The sequence below is a fragment of the Meles meles genome, chromosome 4 (genome assembly GCF_922984935.1).
Source record: "Meles meles chromosome 4, mMelMel3.1 paternal haplotype, whole genome shotgun sequence".
NCBI lineage: Eukaryota > Metazoa > Chordata > Mammalia > Carnivora > Mustelidae > Meles > Meles meles.
This window is the reverse complement of record NC_060069.1, coordinates 114688390-114704378: the sequence shown is the minus strand read 5'-3', so window position 1 is coordinate 114704378 and position 15989 is coordinate 114688390. Positions and strand designations below refer to the sequence as shown.

Here is a 15989-nt window from a genome sequence, read left to right as displayed (position 1 = left end):
TATTTAACATAGTCTGCGTGCACATACATGATTATTTCCTTAGAATAAATTTGTAGAAGTAGAATTTCTAAGCCAAAATATATGCAAAATATATTGAAATTTTTGATACATATTCCTAGATTGCCAGTGATGTTATCAGTCTGCACATCTATCTGCTCTGAGCAAGAGTTCCTAGTTCCACTGCATCATCAATTGTTGTCACTTTTTTTCTTTACCTATTACCCAAGTTTTAGATGAAATGATCGTATCTTGTTTTAATTTCCTGTCTTTAAATTGCTAGTGAAGCTTAAGAAAATGAAGACAGTCCCTATGATGCTATCCCTGAATATAACCACTATTATCCTTTTGGTCTATTTTTTCAGTGCTTTATATGCATTTAATGTAGTTGAACACAGAATATACATATAATTTGATATTCTGTTTTATTTTAACCCTATGACAAATCATCACTATTTCCCCTACATTTCCTTAGAGTTTTTAGAGTCCATTATTTTTTAAAGTTTTCATACTTAGGTAGCTTATACATACACACTTTTTTTAAAGTCTTAATTATTACTTCTCTTTTCTCAAGAAGGCAAAACTATTTCATTCTCTCTGTTCTAAGGAAGACTGAAGGGTGTAGATGATTTCTGTCAACCATGTCAATGATTTCTTCCCACAGGGACTACAAAGCCCCCATCCTGGGCAAAGGCTGTCTACGAACTGGATAAAGAGGATCCAGAAAACAATGGCTTCCTCAATGATGACTTCATTGTGTGGATGCGGACAGCTGCCTTTCCCACTTTCAAAAAACTGTACCGTCGACTCAATCGCATACAGTACTTTACTGAAGGCTTGCCTGCTGGTAACTATAGTTTTAACATTACATATAGTATCCTTTTATACCACTCTTCTTCCTGAGGATCAAGAAAAATCAGCAGCCGTCTAGGTCCTAGTTGTTGAATTATTTCATTTTGTACTTTTCTGTCCTACAATCTAATCTGTGTATACAAAGAAGAAATATATAGTTCTCTAATTGGTAGTACTGTCACTTGTCACCATAAAACTGTTTGTCTCCACTTTATATATAATCAAATATGTACTTTAAAAAAATTTTTTTTAGGAATAACAGTTTATAGCAGTATCAGGTAAGTAAGGATGTGTAAATAAGGAAGGACTATTTCTATTCCCCCAAAAGATTAAATACAGTGGACCTAGAGATGTGTAACAGAGAGGGATGGGATGAGGTAGAAGACCAGGGAAATGAGAGAAAGCAATTTGGTAAGCAGTAAATTTAGAATATATGCTAAAAATAATGAAAACTGAGAGACACTGTAGAACCTTTTAATCTAAACAAAAGTATAGACCAAGGGAGCCCTGGACTCAAGATGCAGGTGCAGTCCATCCAACCCATGTGATGTGTGCTATAAGTTCTGCTCTGAAGACGCTGTGTTCTTCCCTCTTTGATACTGAGCCAGCTGGTAGGAATCAGTGCCTTGGTTAAGGACATAAGGTCCAAGTTAGGAGACACAGGCTTTAATGTGGGATTCTGAATGTTTTCACTTAATTCAAAAGTACAAATGTAACTCTTGACTTAAAGACAAAAAGATTTAACTTCAAAATGAGAGCCAAACGCTATCTTTAAAAAAATTATATATTTATACACAGTCTCAGGGCTACTGAGTAGGAGTTGTTCATGGGACTCCCAGCAGGCCAGAGGATCTTACCACAAAACTGTCTACCGCCTTAGTTTCTTTACACCTTGGGGAGCTTGAATGAGAAATACTTTAGAAGAGGTGAATGACTGTATGAGCTCTAGTTCCCCACTTCATGTTTTCTTATCTATCCTAGAGTGTGGGGCATCTCCATTCTGATGTAGCGGGGGTGGGGGAGTGGGGGGAGACATTCCTCAGTCAGAGATGCACCACTGAAGTGACACTCTTCTCTGCTTCTCAGCTTGTTGCCTCCTTTTTTTCCACTGATGAGTATGGTTTGCCTTCAGTTCCTTCATTTTCATTTCTCCCTAAATAAAAATGAAAGCCACAGACCTATTTCTCTTATGCAGCCTTATACATACAGATAAAAGAGTAAACCATAGAATATTACCTTTTTAATAGGATTTCAGCAAGCCACCCCCCCCCCAAATTTGAGATTGAAAGTTACTTGACAGTGGTCTCCCAAATTAGACCTTCTGATCCCAGCTTTGTCTACGACTCCCTTTTCAGTAAAGCAGTTAGAGTTGCAGTCACAAAACAGGAAGAAAGAAACCCATCGTGTACTGCTGTCCTCACCACGTATGCCCGGGAGTTTCGAGTTGAGGGAAACATGAGGGACTCCATGTTCCAAACAGAGGAGACACTCTGTTTCCCCTCTGGAGTCAAGCTCTCCTTGAGTGACTTCATTCACAGTCCTATTTTAATGCTGATGACTCTTGAGTCTAAATCTTGCAGGCAGAACCTGGACCCTGAGCTTCAGCCCTATCCTTGCACCTCCTGAGCAGAGCCCTGGTGTGAGTAGTACCCAGCCTGCCTCACGGCCTTGCTGCCACGCAAGGAGAAGGACTAAATCAGAACTGCAGCAGACACCTATACCATTCCTAAGGGGAAAAAGATGTTCTGTGTCTGAGAAAAAGACCTTCTTAATGGAACTGAAGGAAGAAAAAACACGCAGCTGGGTCAAGGTGGCATGCAGGGACCTGATGACAGGGATTTTGATGGAAAAGAAAGAGAGAGAGAACTTGTTTCCTAACCTGTTTCCTTGTGCCTTTAAATCGCATGTTGCCAAGTGATTTGAGGCCTTTTAAGAGTTTTGCTGGGAAATGCTGCAGTCCTGTGCCGTTGCTATGAGAAGCCTTTATTTGTTTATTAGTTTGGTTTACAAAAGGCACCAGATGTTTAAAAACCTCAGGCCACATGCATAATCAAAATGACATCATTAAAATGCTAACGATAGCAAACCCACTTCAAACATATTCTCCCCAGCAATGAGGGACATTTGCCTTTTCAAAACCCAAATGAATGCACCATCTTTAGCTTTCCTACCAAACATGTTTTGCCATCTATCTCATTATTTTCATTCTTCACTAATGTTGAAGAATTTTCTACAAGGTAGGAATTCAAACCTTAGTTATGAAGGACTTTCGCCTACTCTGGGTCTCCTGATTCACAAACAAAAATTTAGGTTTGCTGTAAAGCACACCTGTATTCTTTTCATTTCCTTGAGTCTGTCAAAGGAAATTAAATATATTTGTCCATTTTTTTCGCTGTCTGTAAGTCAGTCTGATCTATTTGTGTCAGAATCTCTTTTATAGATTACAACTATGTAGAGGGAAGGCTTGTTTTTGCTTAATTTCATTCCAGCAAGATACAACATTGGTAAAGATTAGACAACATGAAGTTCAATATTCAAACATTTTTTTTAACCTACAAACACAACAATTTTATATGGTTCAGCCTAATATATTTAGGATATACAGTGGTAGAGCTGAGAAGTGTTGAAATAATCCTTAACAGGTCTTCTTGTCTTAGATTTTCCAGTAACCAGGTTTAGAGGAGAAAAATCAGTTGTTCTTTCCACCTTGACATGGAGTGGAGGCAGCAACCTTTTCTTAGGTCTTGCCTACACAGTGACAGGAGCAGTGACATGGTTGGCCTCCTTTTCCATAATGGCAATTCACTTGATGCTGAAAGACAGGAAAATGTTCTTCATCCAGCAATAAAGTAAAGTTTTAAGAAGAAAAGCAGAAAACACAGAAATGGACAATGAAGTAAATTTGTGACTTTGCAGATGGGATTAAATTAAGGGTATTGAAAGAGCCAAAGATTTGTGACTAGGCTCAAAATGACTGAGATATTTCTTCAAGGGGAACTGGATTGACCGACCAAGTACAATCCCAGATAGGTAAATAATGAGAGATTCAGAGTGAAGAAGAGGAGGAAGACAAGGAGGAAGAGGAAGAGGAAGAGGACAAAGCATAGTTATGTATAGTAAAATGTCCTTAGACTGGAGAAGATAAATCATCCTTGAGTTCTAAACCAAGTCTTGGATATTTATTTGAAGGCTATGTGCCTGGAGGTAGGTGAATGCCTAGGAGAGAATGCCATCATTAGACAAGAGTAAGTAAGCCTGGGGTCCCCAAAATTAGATGAATCCTTTAACCTCAATCAGGCTCAGACCGTGAGTCTTCATTGCCAGGTCGAAATTATAGACTTTTTAACAATTGTTGAACATCGAATTGAGCAATCAGGATGATTTTTGAAAACTGATTTATCCAGTTTCTATGGATTCAAAGTTAAGTTTTCTTTGCAAGAATATACCAAGCAAAGATTGTGGAGTGTCTGGAACACCCACAATACAGCAATTCACCAAAAATAAAAGCCAGAGGCTTCCCTGAAGTTATTCATGTAGCCAAGAGGGAAGCACTGAAAGTTACTGATTCTCTCAAAAGTTATATTCATCATTTAAGGGCACAAAACAAACATATTGGGATGACATATTCTGGAATGCAAATGATGACATGTATTTATAACACTTGAATCACATGTGTTGAGGGAGCTTTTCAGGGTCCATCTTAAGATGTTTGAATTCCTGGGATGCCTGGGTGGTTCAGTTGGTTAAGCATCTGCCTTCAGCTCAGGTCATGATCCCCGGGTCCAGGGATAGAGTCCTATATTGGGTTCTTTGCTCAGCAGGAAGTCTGCTTCTCCCTCTGCCCCACACCCTGGTCTTGTGCGATGCTCCCTCTCTCTCTCACACACACACTCTCTCTGTCTCTCTGGCAAATAACTAACTAAATCTTTATTTAAAAAAAAAAAGTTTAAATTCCTGCTAAAGGTAACTTAAAGGAAACTGAACAAAGTACTTGGTAAAGCTGCCAGGGGAAGAGTCCCCACAGATTTGTGTACATAGATCTGAATACTGTCCTTTAAAAACATTTAATATTTCTTTTTTAAGATGGAAGAATCTTTACTCTGTGATGTCTCTAGGAGAATTTTCATTTGTTAAAGAAAAATACAGTACAAACATATATTTGTCTCTTTAGCAGCCAAGAAAGCATTTCTTTGTTGCAACTTTCTGCATTCACTGAATACTTGAGTACTTTTCCAAAAAGACCAAATTTCAAATCCCAAAGCTGAAATCTCAGAATTCACCCTCCCCCCACATCTAACCTTTCATCTGTAACCAGTGACCTCTGGTATCCAGGTGTGGTAAGCCAAATAATGCCTTACCTCCCACCCCAAAGATAGCCACAACCCAATCCCAGAACCAGTGAATGTTACCTTTAATGTCAAAAGAGACTTTGCAGATGTGATTAGATTAAGGGTATTGTATGGGAAGATTATCCTGGGTTACCTGGGTGGGCCCAATGTAATTGTGTGGATACTTATAAGAGAAGCAGGAGATCAGAAGAGTAACAGGGATGTGGCAATGGAAACAAGAGTTTGGAGTGATACAAGGAAGGCATTGTGATCCAAAGAACATAAGCAGCCTCAGAAGCTGAAAAAAGCAAGAGACATCCTCCCCTGAAGCCTCCAGAAGTACGGCTAATATCTTGATTTGAGACGTCTGACCCCCAGAACTGTAAGAGAATAAATTTATGTTGTTTTAAACATTGAGTGTGTGGTAATTCGTTACGGCAGTCATAGAAAACTAACATACAAGGGGTTGGCACTGTTCTTGTCTCCTGGGCGATTGTTTCTCAAGTTCAGGTGAACTATCCAGGGCAGACAGCTAAGAGAGAACAGAGCTCACACCTGAACCAGGCTGGACTCTCACCTTCTCAGTTATGGTGCTGATTGGAGAAAGGCGTGAACACGTTTGCTGCATCTCAGGTTTGTTTATCAGCCTAGAGAATGCTGTATTTGTCAAGGTTTTCCAGAGAAACAGAACTGTGTGGGTGCATGCACACAGGCCGAAAGACAGTCTGTTGGAGAAACCAGGAAGAGTCAGTGTCGCAGATGAATCCTGAAGTCTGTGCTGGAGAACTCCCTTTTTGCTCAGGAGAGGTTAGCCACCTTTTTCTATCTTCAGGCTTTCATGATGAAACCACTCACATTATAGAGGGCAGTCTGCTTAGTCTATCAGTTTTTTTAAATTAAATTTTGAGGGGGTTGGTGCACCTGGCTGGCTCTGCGAGGGGGAACATGCAACTCTTGATCTTGGGGTTGTGAGTTCAGGTCCCACATTGGGTGTACAGATTACTGAAAAATCAAAAAATCTTTTTAAAAAATTTTGGGAGGAATATTGTTTTATATTAACCAGATATTAGATGAATATATTCAAAAATAAATAAGCAAACAAAAAGTATTATATATGTTGTAACTATTCAAATTTTATTGTCCATTAGTGCCACTTAAATTTTTTTTTTATTTGAATAGTCAACACACAGTGTTACTTACACTAGTTTTAGGTGTACGGCATAGTGATTCAGCATCTCCATATGTCATACTATGCTCACTACAAGTGCAGCTACCGTCTGTCACCATACAGCACTATTAGAATATCATTGACTATATTCCCTAGGCTGTGCCTTTTATTTCCATGACCTGTTCATTCCATAACTGGAAACCTGTATCTCCCACTCCCCCTCATCATTTTGCCCATCCACCCATCACCTTTCTCTCTGGCAACCATCAGTTTGTTTCTGTATTTATAGGTCTGATTCTGCTCTTTGTTTATTCATTTATTTTGTTTTGTAGGTTCCACATATGAGTGAAATCATGTGGTATTTGTCTTTCTCTGTCTGACTTATTTCTCTTAGTTTAATATCCTCTAAGTCCATCCAAGTTGCTGCAAATGGCAAGATCTCATTCTTTTTTATGGCTGAGTAATTATATATGTATAGCTTTATACCACATCTTTTTTATCCATTCATCTATTATTGGACACTTAGGTTGCACCCATATCTTGGCTATTATAAATAATGCTGCAATAAACATAGGGGTGCAGATATCTTTCAAATTACTATTTTTGCTTTCTTTGGGTAAACACCCAGTATTAGATTACTGGATCATATGGTATTTCTGCAGCCTCACCAACATCTTTGTTTCCTGACTTCTTAATTTTAGCCGTTCTGATAAGTCTGAGGTAGTATCTCATTATGGTTTTGATTTGTATTGCTCTGATTGTCACTCTGATGAGTGACATTGAGCATATTTTCATGTGGCTGTTAGCCTTCTGTATGTCTACTTTGGAAAAACACTTATTGATGTCCTTGGCCCATTTCTTAAATGGATTATTTGGGTTTTGGGTATTGAGTTTGATGAGTTCTTTATAGATTTTTGTATTCCAACCCTTTATTTGACATGTCATTTGCAGCCCATTTTTTTTTAAGATTTTATTTATTTATTTGACAGAGAGAGATCACAAATAGGCGGAGAGGCAGGCAGAGAGAGGAGGAAGCAGGCTCTCCAGCGAGCAGAGAGCCGGATGTGGGGCTTGATCTCAGGACCCTGGGATCATGACCTGAGCCAAAGGCAGAGGCTTTAACCCACTGAGCCACCGAGTCGCTCCTGCAGCCCATTTTTTAATGTGATTGTTTTTTGGTGTTGAGTTGTTTAAGTTCTTTATATCTTTTGAATGTTAACCCCTTAAGGATATATCATTTACAAATCTCTTCTCCCATTCAGTAGGTGGCCTTTTTTGTCTTGTTGACGGTTTCCTTTTCATCTTGTTGATGGTTATCTTTCCTGTGTAAAAGCTTTTTATTTGACATCGTCCCCAATAGTTTGTTTTTTACTTTTGCTTTTTAGGAATCATATCTAGAAAAATGCCGCTACTGCCAATGTCAAAAAAAGTACTGCCTGTGTTCTCTTCTAGGGGTTTATGGTTTCAGGTCTCACATTTGGTCTTTAATCCATTTTAAAGTATGTGTGTATGTGTCTGCATGTGTATGTATGGTGTTAGAAAGAGGTCCAGTTTCATTCTTTTGCATGTAGCTGTCCAGTTTTCTCAGCAGCACTTATTGAAGAGACTCTTTTTTCTTTGTTGTCTATTCCTGCCTCCTTTGTCACAGATTACTTGTCGATCTACCGATTTAGATGTTAAATCTCATCCAAAAACACCCTTCCAGAAACACCCAGAATAATGTTTGACCAAATATACCGTGGCCCAATTAACCTGACCCATAAAATTAATCACCACAGAAGGCATCTGCCTTCACTAAGTAATCAACTCTTTTCCCAGAATAAAACTACTCATCTCATTTTATCCGAGAGTTGGCTCAGTGGGAAAGACCTATACAAAATCTAAGTCTATATGCAAGAAACTAAACTATCCAAGAACTGTGAGTCACTGGAATTTATGACAGAATGGAGATGTGAGTGTACTTCCTTTTTCCTGCTTCTCCACAAGTCAACAAGCCCAAAGCAGTCAGTCTTTGCAAGATGCTCACCTTGCTATAAAATCTGGGAGCCATCCTCCTCCTCCTTGTTAGGGTAAAAGTATCATCATTTACAATTAATTCCCTACTCACAATAGGAAGCTTGATTTTTCTGGTTTTCTTTCTCTCCTTTTCTTTCTCTTCTCTCCCCCATCATTATGCTCTTGTCTTCTTCCTCTACTTTTCTAATTCTTCATCCTTATGCTTTTGTGCACTGGTAGGTGAAGGCTTGGAAAAACTAGGTGCTATTCAACTCTTTCTCCAACTTCTGGAAACAGTTCTGGAGTGAAAAAAAGTGAGCAAGAGGTCAAGAGAGACAAGAATAAAAATGAGTATCAGTGAGAGTTTATACGTGAATGCGTGTGTTTGTGAATGTATGAGTGTGACTGTTTAGAAACTTTATTGGTGTTTTGAGGTGCTTTAATTTAGGTGTATATTCTAAGTGTGTAGGCAGAGACAGCAAGTATAAAATTGGGTAGGACTGGGCTGCCCTGTGGCTCAGTTGGTTAAGCATCTGTGACTGTCTTTGGCTCAGGTCTTGATCCTAGGATCCCACATCCGGCTCCTTGCTCAGTGGGGAGCCCACTTCTCCCCTCTACCTGCCGCTCCCCTTGCTTGTGCTCTCTCTTTCTGAAAAATAAATGAAATTAAAAGGAAAAAAAATTGGGTAGGATTGAAATTATGGGTAAATAAAAATATAGAGTTGAACGTTATTTGAAATTTACCAATTAAACCCCTACTTTGTGTGACAAATTCACAATGCCGAAGATACCAAAATGAGCCTGCTGGGGCTCTTGCTCTCAAGGGGCTCAACTCACATGGATTTTTGTGTCCTTTTGAGCCTTCTCATACCTGTCCCACACAATTGAGCATGAATCCCACACTCACCTTTCATAGGATTCTTTCAGTTTCCTGAATGTCAGTCTGCCTCCCCGCTCTTGGAAGGAAGAGCAGTCATGCTCCCACAAGGGGTTACCCAGCTTCCAACTCCCTCTATATGATCCCAGAGCACCTAAGTCCATGCTAGGCACAGAACAGTGTGCAAGCTAATGCAAACCTCCTGACTTGGTCACAACAACATAATCTGTCACAGCCTGTGCTAAGCCTTCCTAATGAAGGCTTGGTTTTCATCTGGTTTGTTTCATGGGAAAGGCTCTATTAACCAAACGTTAATAAAGAAACCCAGCTCCAGACAACTGCTGGTGGTTTTCCTTTGCACTGTTTCCAGCAGAATCCCACAGCAGCGTGGTCTGTAGTTGTCAACATTTTTTGTCTATGAATGTTCATGAATGATAGCAATGCAGAAGATTTCAATGGGCTTCACCAGTGGGCACAACACAGGGAAACGCAGTCTTGGAGCCAGGGACGTCATTCAGGTCCTCAGCTCTTAGTACCTCTCATCAGGACTGGTTCACGAGTCCATTGCTAAATCAACCTTGGTTTGGCAAATAGAGCACGGCCCTTGTAAGTTTTTACTGCTACTAACCTGTTTTCTAGAAACATTACTCTCCTCTTCCGTGTTTACAGTGCAGCATTTCATTGGCACTTCTCAGTTCATGCATTTTCAGTTGAGCCCCGGCCCGTTTTATCTGTAACCCCCCACCGTGCCCATGCTCCCTTAAAATAACTACCTTGGAATATGATTAAAAGAGAAAGAGGTGAACTTGTGAGATCCAGATTGCAGTGAATCAGAGAGCAGCAAGAGGAGCTCATTTAGGAAAAAAAAAAAAAAAACTTTCCTTCAAAGGTTTGAGCTTCTACAATATCCCCATTCTAATCCTGTGGCGGTCCATGAAATGATTCAGAATCTGGATAGTAAAATATTGTTTTATAATGAATCTTCCTTTTTTGATTAGCATGGAGTCTGTATCCTGCTTGCAGAAGCAGGATCCAGTTTTCTTATTCATTTTTGCGACAGCTGGAATGGAAAAACTCAAGTCATTGCTCTGATGGCAAGAAACATCTTACGGTGCTCACAGAGCCAGCATTCGGTCCAGATAGGCATAGGGGTGCCTTTTGCTCTTTTTTCAATGCAAAGAGCTTCACTCCACTGAAACAGATGATTTTTTGTGCAGACTAGTGCTGTAGAAATAAGTTACACTCTGTTGTGTTTTTCTTTTTTGTTCTCTAAAGATTTCTCCTTTTATTTTTTAATTGAAACATAGTTGACATTTTCGTTTCTTTTTTTATAATCAACATCCATGGGCTGGCCATAAAAATGTATTCCTCAGTTTGAGGTCAGGAACTTTCTTAAGAGGTCAGGGAAATTCCAAAAAGTTTGTGGACTCTAGAACTGCAGAAATCCAAAAATTAGGTTGGGGTGAAAGAGACAAGCGGTGCCTTTGTTTAGGAAAGGCGAGTACAGTTTCTGGATTTCCACTTTACTTTTAAAGGTGGAGACTGAGGAAGGAAACCTGAAGGCGAAGAAAGGGGGAAACAAAACAAAGAAATGAGGGTGGAGAGCCCTTAATGTGCCCAGTCCAGTTAGATGTGCATACTCACATTACTGCATTTAATCTTCACAACAGTGGGATGAGGCAGATCTTTTACCCTTCCAGAAGTTATTTCCCTTACCCTTCTTCCTCCTGTCAAAGCCCACTTCACATGATAAATATAAAAATGCTAGATACATATTTTGCCTTCAGGTAGGAATAACCAAGGGACCCAGTTCTGAGTATAGGACTTAAGAGAAAGCTGTTGGGGGGATTTGAGAAAAGATTTTCCTCCAAAACAAAAAAAGAAGCACACATCAGAAGAGATTTGTCTAACATGGAGGACATGGGGAGATGGAGAGGAGAAGGGAGTTGAGGGAAATTGGAAGGGGAGGTGAACCATAAGAGACTATGGACTCAAAAACAATCTGAGGGTCTTGAAGGGGGCAGTGGGAGGTTGGGGGAACAAGGTGGTGGGTATTAGGGAGGGCACGTATTGCATGGAGCACTGGGTGTGGTGCAAAAACAATGAATACTGTTATGCTGAAAAGAAATTTAAAAAAAAAAAAAGAAGAGATTTGTCACCTTCCCTTCTGCTTACTTTCTACTTATGAATGCAGTTGTAGGAGGACATGACGCCATCTTGCAACCAAGAGGAAAACACTCCTGAGGGCCAAAATTTTTCATACTGAGGATAGTAGAATGAAGGATGGAAAGAACTGGATTCTTCAAGACGTTGTTGAGACCGCGGATTCAGTGGCCTGGAACCACTTACCTCTAGAGAACTTTTTTTTTTTTAAGATTTTATTTATTTATTTGACAGACAGAGATCACAAATAGGCAGAGAGAGAGGAGGAAGCAGGCTCTCCGCCAGGCAGAGAGCCCAATATGGGGCTCGATCCCAGGACCCTGGGGCCATGACCTGAGCCGAAGGCAGAGGCTTTAACTCACTGAGCCACCCAGGCGCCCCTCTAGAGAACTTTTTATGTGAGATAAGAAACCCCTTTATTATTCCAGCCACTTTAAGCTGGATATTCTGTTACTTTCAGCCAAAAGGATGATAATAGATAAAATATGGCTTATTTCCATTTTACTCTACCAGATGTGTTTCATCTAACAGACCAAAAAGTTAATTTACTGGCCATCACAGTGGAAACAAAACATATTTGCTTTATAATCTGTTGGAAATCAGTCCCACAGTTTTCAGCTTAATACATTTTCTCCTCACTGTCCTTCAAGTGTGGATGATAGCATGTAGTAGTCCATAAAACGACCATGTACCACAGATGGTAACCTTACTTCCTATTATTTCTTGTGACCCAGTTGCTAAAAGATTGGTCCCAGTGCTCAACCATTACTCTGATGATTTGTCTAACATTCTTCTCAGCAGACTGCTAGAAGTTCAGAGGCTGGTGCTCTGGGAGACTGACAAAACATACTAAATCTATGACAATAGTCTCCTACCATGATGATGATGATACCAGGCTCATATTTTGAGATAATTCTGATGTTCAAAATGATTGCTAAAAAAAAAGTTGTCAGTCACACTTAAGCTCCTACTCACAGATATAACATGTTACACACTCTATGACATTCTCAAAAAGACAGAATTATAGTAATGACAAAGATAAGTGGTTGCCAGGAATTTAAGACAGGGAGAAGTGACAATAAAGGGATAGAATGCAAAAGGTAATGGAACTCTTCTGCATCCTGATCTTGGTAGAAGTCACATGAATCTGCACATATGTTTATTCATAGAAGTGTACACTACTAAAAAAGTCAATTTTACTGTATGAGAATTTAAAAATTAAATCCATCCCATAAAAATGACTTCTAGACAGTCATAGATAAGTCTGAATTGATTTACTTCTTCTTCTAATTGTTAGCAAAAAAGAGGGGATGCTATAGTTAGTTATTGCTGGGTTTAAGAAAATAGTAGCCAGGTGAAGGAAAAGGAATATTTGTATCTGATTGATGCAACGAAAAAATAGTGGTTGGCTTTCCTAAGAAATATGAAAGAGAACAATCTATTAAATAAAACTGTAATTTCTTATTTGCTGAGGCCTCTCCCAATATCTTTTGGGCTGAGAATCAGAACCACTTTCCAGATTACAATATCTCAGGGTCCATGATCTCAATTGATGCCTAAAAAGCACTTGACAAAATTTCACACCTTTCATAATAAAACATGCAACACACTAGGAATAAATAGAAATTACCTCAACATAATAAAATCCATATATGAAAAACCCACAACTAACATCATACTCAACGGTGACAAAGTGAAACTTTCTCCTCTAAGATCAGGGACAAGATAAGGATATCCACTATGAAATTCACCACTTCTATTCAACACAGTACTGGAAGTTCTAGCCAGAGCAATTAGGCAAGAAAAAGAAAAGAAGTAAATGGCAGACAGAGTGGAAAGGAAGAAATAAAATGATCTCTGTTCACAAGTGACAAGATCTTTTATGTAGGAAATCCTAAAAATTACACACACACACACACATACACAGAGAGAGAGAGAGAATACAAAATCAACAATAAAAATCAGTTGTGTGGGTTTTTTTTTTTAAGATTTATTTATTTGAGCAGGGAAGGGACAGAAGGAAAGGGACAGTTTCAAGCAGACTCTGCACTGAGTGTGGAGCTCAATGGAGGGCTCAGTCTCACAATCCTAGAGATCACAACCTGAGCTGAAATCAAGAGTTGGACACTTAACTGACCATGCCACCCAGGCACCCCTCAGTAGTGTTTCTATATAATCTATGAACAACCCAAAATTAAGAAAACAATTCAACTTACAGTAGCATCAAAAAGAACGAAATACTTGGAATAAACTTAACCAAAAAGGTGAAAGATTTATACACTGAAAAATACAAAATGTTGCTGAAAGAAATTAAAGATATCAATAAGTGGAAAGGCACCCATGTTCATTTGAAGGCTTAATATTTTTAAGATATCAATGTTACCCAAAATCGTCTACAGATTTAATACAATTCCTATGAAAATATCAACTTTTTTTTGCAGAAATAGAAAATCATCCTAAAATTCATATGGAATCTCAAGGGACCCCATATAGACAAAACAATCTTGAGAAGAACAAAGTTGGAAATCTCACATTCCTCATTTCAAAACCTGCTACACTGCTATGGCAATCAAAACACCATGATACTGTCAAAAAGATAGACGTATAGACCAATAGAATAGAATACAGAACCTGGAAATAAACCCTCACAGATACAGATTTTCCTCAACTTTTGATAGGGTTATGTCCAATTAAACCCATCATCATAAGTTAAAAATAACACAAGTCAAAAACGCATTTAATACACCTAACCCACCAAATATCATAGTCTAGCCTAACCTATGTATGGACACAGAACAGTTACAGATGTATCAGTTGTTTACCCTTGTGATCATGTGGCTGGTGGGAGCTGTGGCTCACTGCTCCTGCCCAACATCATGATAGTATTGCACAACATATTGCTAGCCTGAAAAAAGATCAAAATTCAAAATTCAAAGTCTGACTCCTACTAAATGCTTTCATGCCATTGTAAAACTGAAAAGTCATAAGCTTGACCCTCTGTATGCTCAAATGATTTTCAGTAAGGGTGCCAAGACCATTCAGTGGGGGAAAGGACAGTCTTTTCAACTAATGGTGTTAGAAAAACAAATCTCCCGGGGTGCCTGGGTGGCTCAGTGGGTTAAAGCCTCTGCCTTCAGCTCAGGTCATGATCCCAGGGTCCTGGGATCGAGCCCCACATCGGGCTCTCTGCTCAGCAGGGAGCCTGCTTCCTCCTCTCTCTCTGCCTGCTTCTCTGTGATCTCTGTCAAATAAATAAATAAAATCTTTAAAAAAAATTATATATATAAAAAATGGATCAAAGACCTAGAAGTTAGAGCTAAAACTGTAAAACTCTTGGAAGAAGACATTGGAGAAAAATTTTAGGACATTGGATTTGACAATGATTTCTTAGATCTGACACCAAAAGCACAGGCAAGAAAAAAAATAGATAAATTGTACTTTATCAAAGATAAGAACTTTTTTGCATAGAAAGACTATGAACAGATTGAAAAGATGACCCCCAGAATGGGAGAAAATTTTCACAATTTTTATAGCTGATAAGGGATTCATATCCAGAATATCTTTTTAAAGGCTACAACTCACCAGTAAAAAATCCAGTTTAAAATGGTCAAAGGACTGGAATAGACATGTCCAAAGAAGATATACAAATGACCACTAAGTACAGGAAAGATGCTCATTATCTAGTCATTAGGGAATTCAAATCATAACTACAGAGAGAGAGGTCACTTCGTACCCATGAGGTTGACTATTATCCCAAAATGAACAAACAAAAGTAATAAGAGTTGGCAAGGATGTGAAAAAAAGTCGAATTCATTGCTGGTGGAGATGTAAAATGGTGCAGCTGCTGTGGAAAATGATATGGTGATTTTTCAAGAATATAGAAGTAGAATTACAGTATGATCCAACAATAATACACACACACACACACACACACACACACACACAGACACACACAGAAAGAGAGAGAGAGACTATAATAATACACTATAATACATAATTGTATATATTATAATAGCCTTAAAAGCAATGTAATTCTAACACATGCTACAATATGGATAAACCTAGAAGACATTATGCTACATCAAATAAGCCAGTCACAAAAGGACAAATGTTGTATGATTCCACTTATAAGAGACACCCAGAGTGATCAAACTCAGAGATGGAGAGTAGAACAGTAACCGGGCCAGGAATGGGGAGGTTCTGGAGATGGATGGTGGAGATGATCACACAACACTATGAACATACTTAATAGTACTGAACTATACACGTAAAAATGGTTAAAAAGGTGAAATTCATATTATGTATATTTTCCACTACAACCAAAAAAAATCTCAGGGTCAGTGTGCCATGCTTGGAATTTAGAATGACAGATCCTGAAAACCCTTTTTGAGCAGCTTTTACATGTGTGCTAAGCATCTGAACATGCTGAATCAAAAAGAGATGGAGTGATGGTGGCTGTAGATTTCAGCTGCAGGATCTTCCAACAAGTTAGGACAGCATGCTTGTTGTGTGAGATTCCTGTCTTGCTAGTTTCACTGGAAATGAATAGTTTCCACATCAATGGGGAATTTTATTAACCAGGGTTTACTGGGTTCACTGAAACAGTCCC

At 38.9% G+C, this 15989-nt stretch overlaps 1 protein-coding gene across 2 annotated transcripts in view; it reads left to right on the top strand.

Annotated features, from left to right (window-relative positions):
• Nucleotides 1-15989, top strand: part of LOC123939747 (cell cycle control protein 50C-like) — a 52555-nt gene that overhangs the window by 17925 nt on the left and 18641 nt on the right. Inside the window, exons 6-7 of one of the 2 annotated variants that reach the window (XM_046001566.1) lie at nucleotides 662-871; nucleotides 3507-4621. In XM_046001566.1, the coding sequence (XP_045857522.1) occupies nucleotides 662-871; nucleotides 3507-3697 (401 nt within the window). In that variant the 3' untranslated portion in view covers nucleotides 3698-4621. Of the gene's footprint in view, nucleotides 1-661; nucleotides 872-3506; nucleotides 4622-15989 lie in introns of those variants that run through there. The other variant, XM_046001567.1, reaches the window with a different exon arrangement.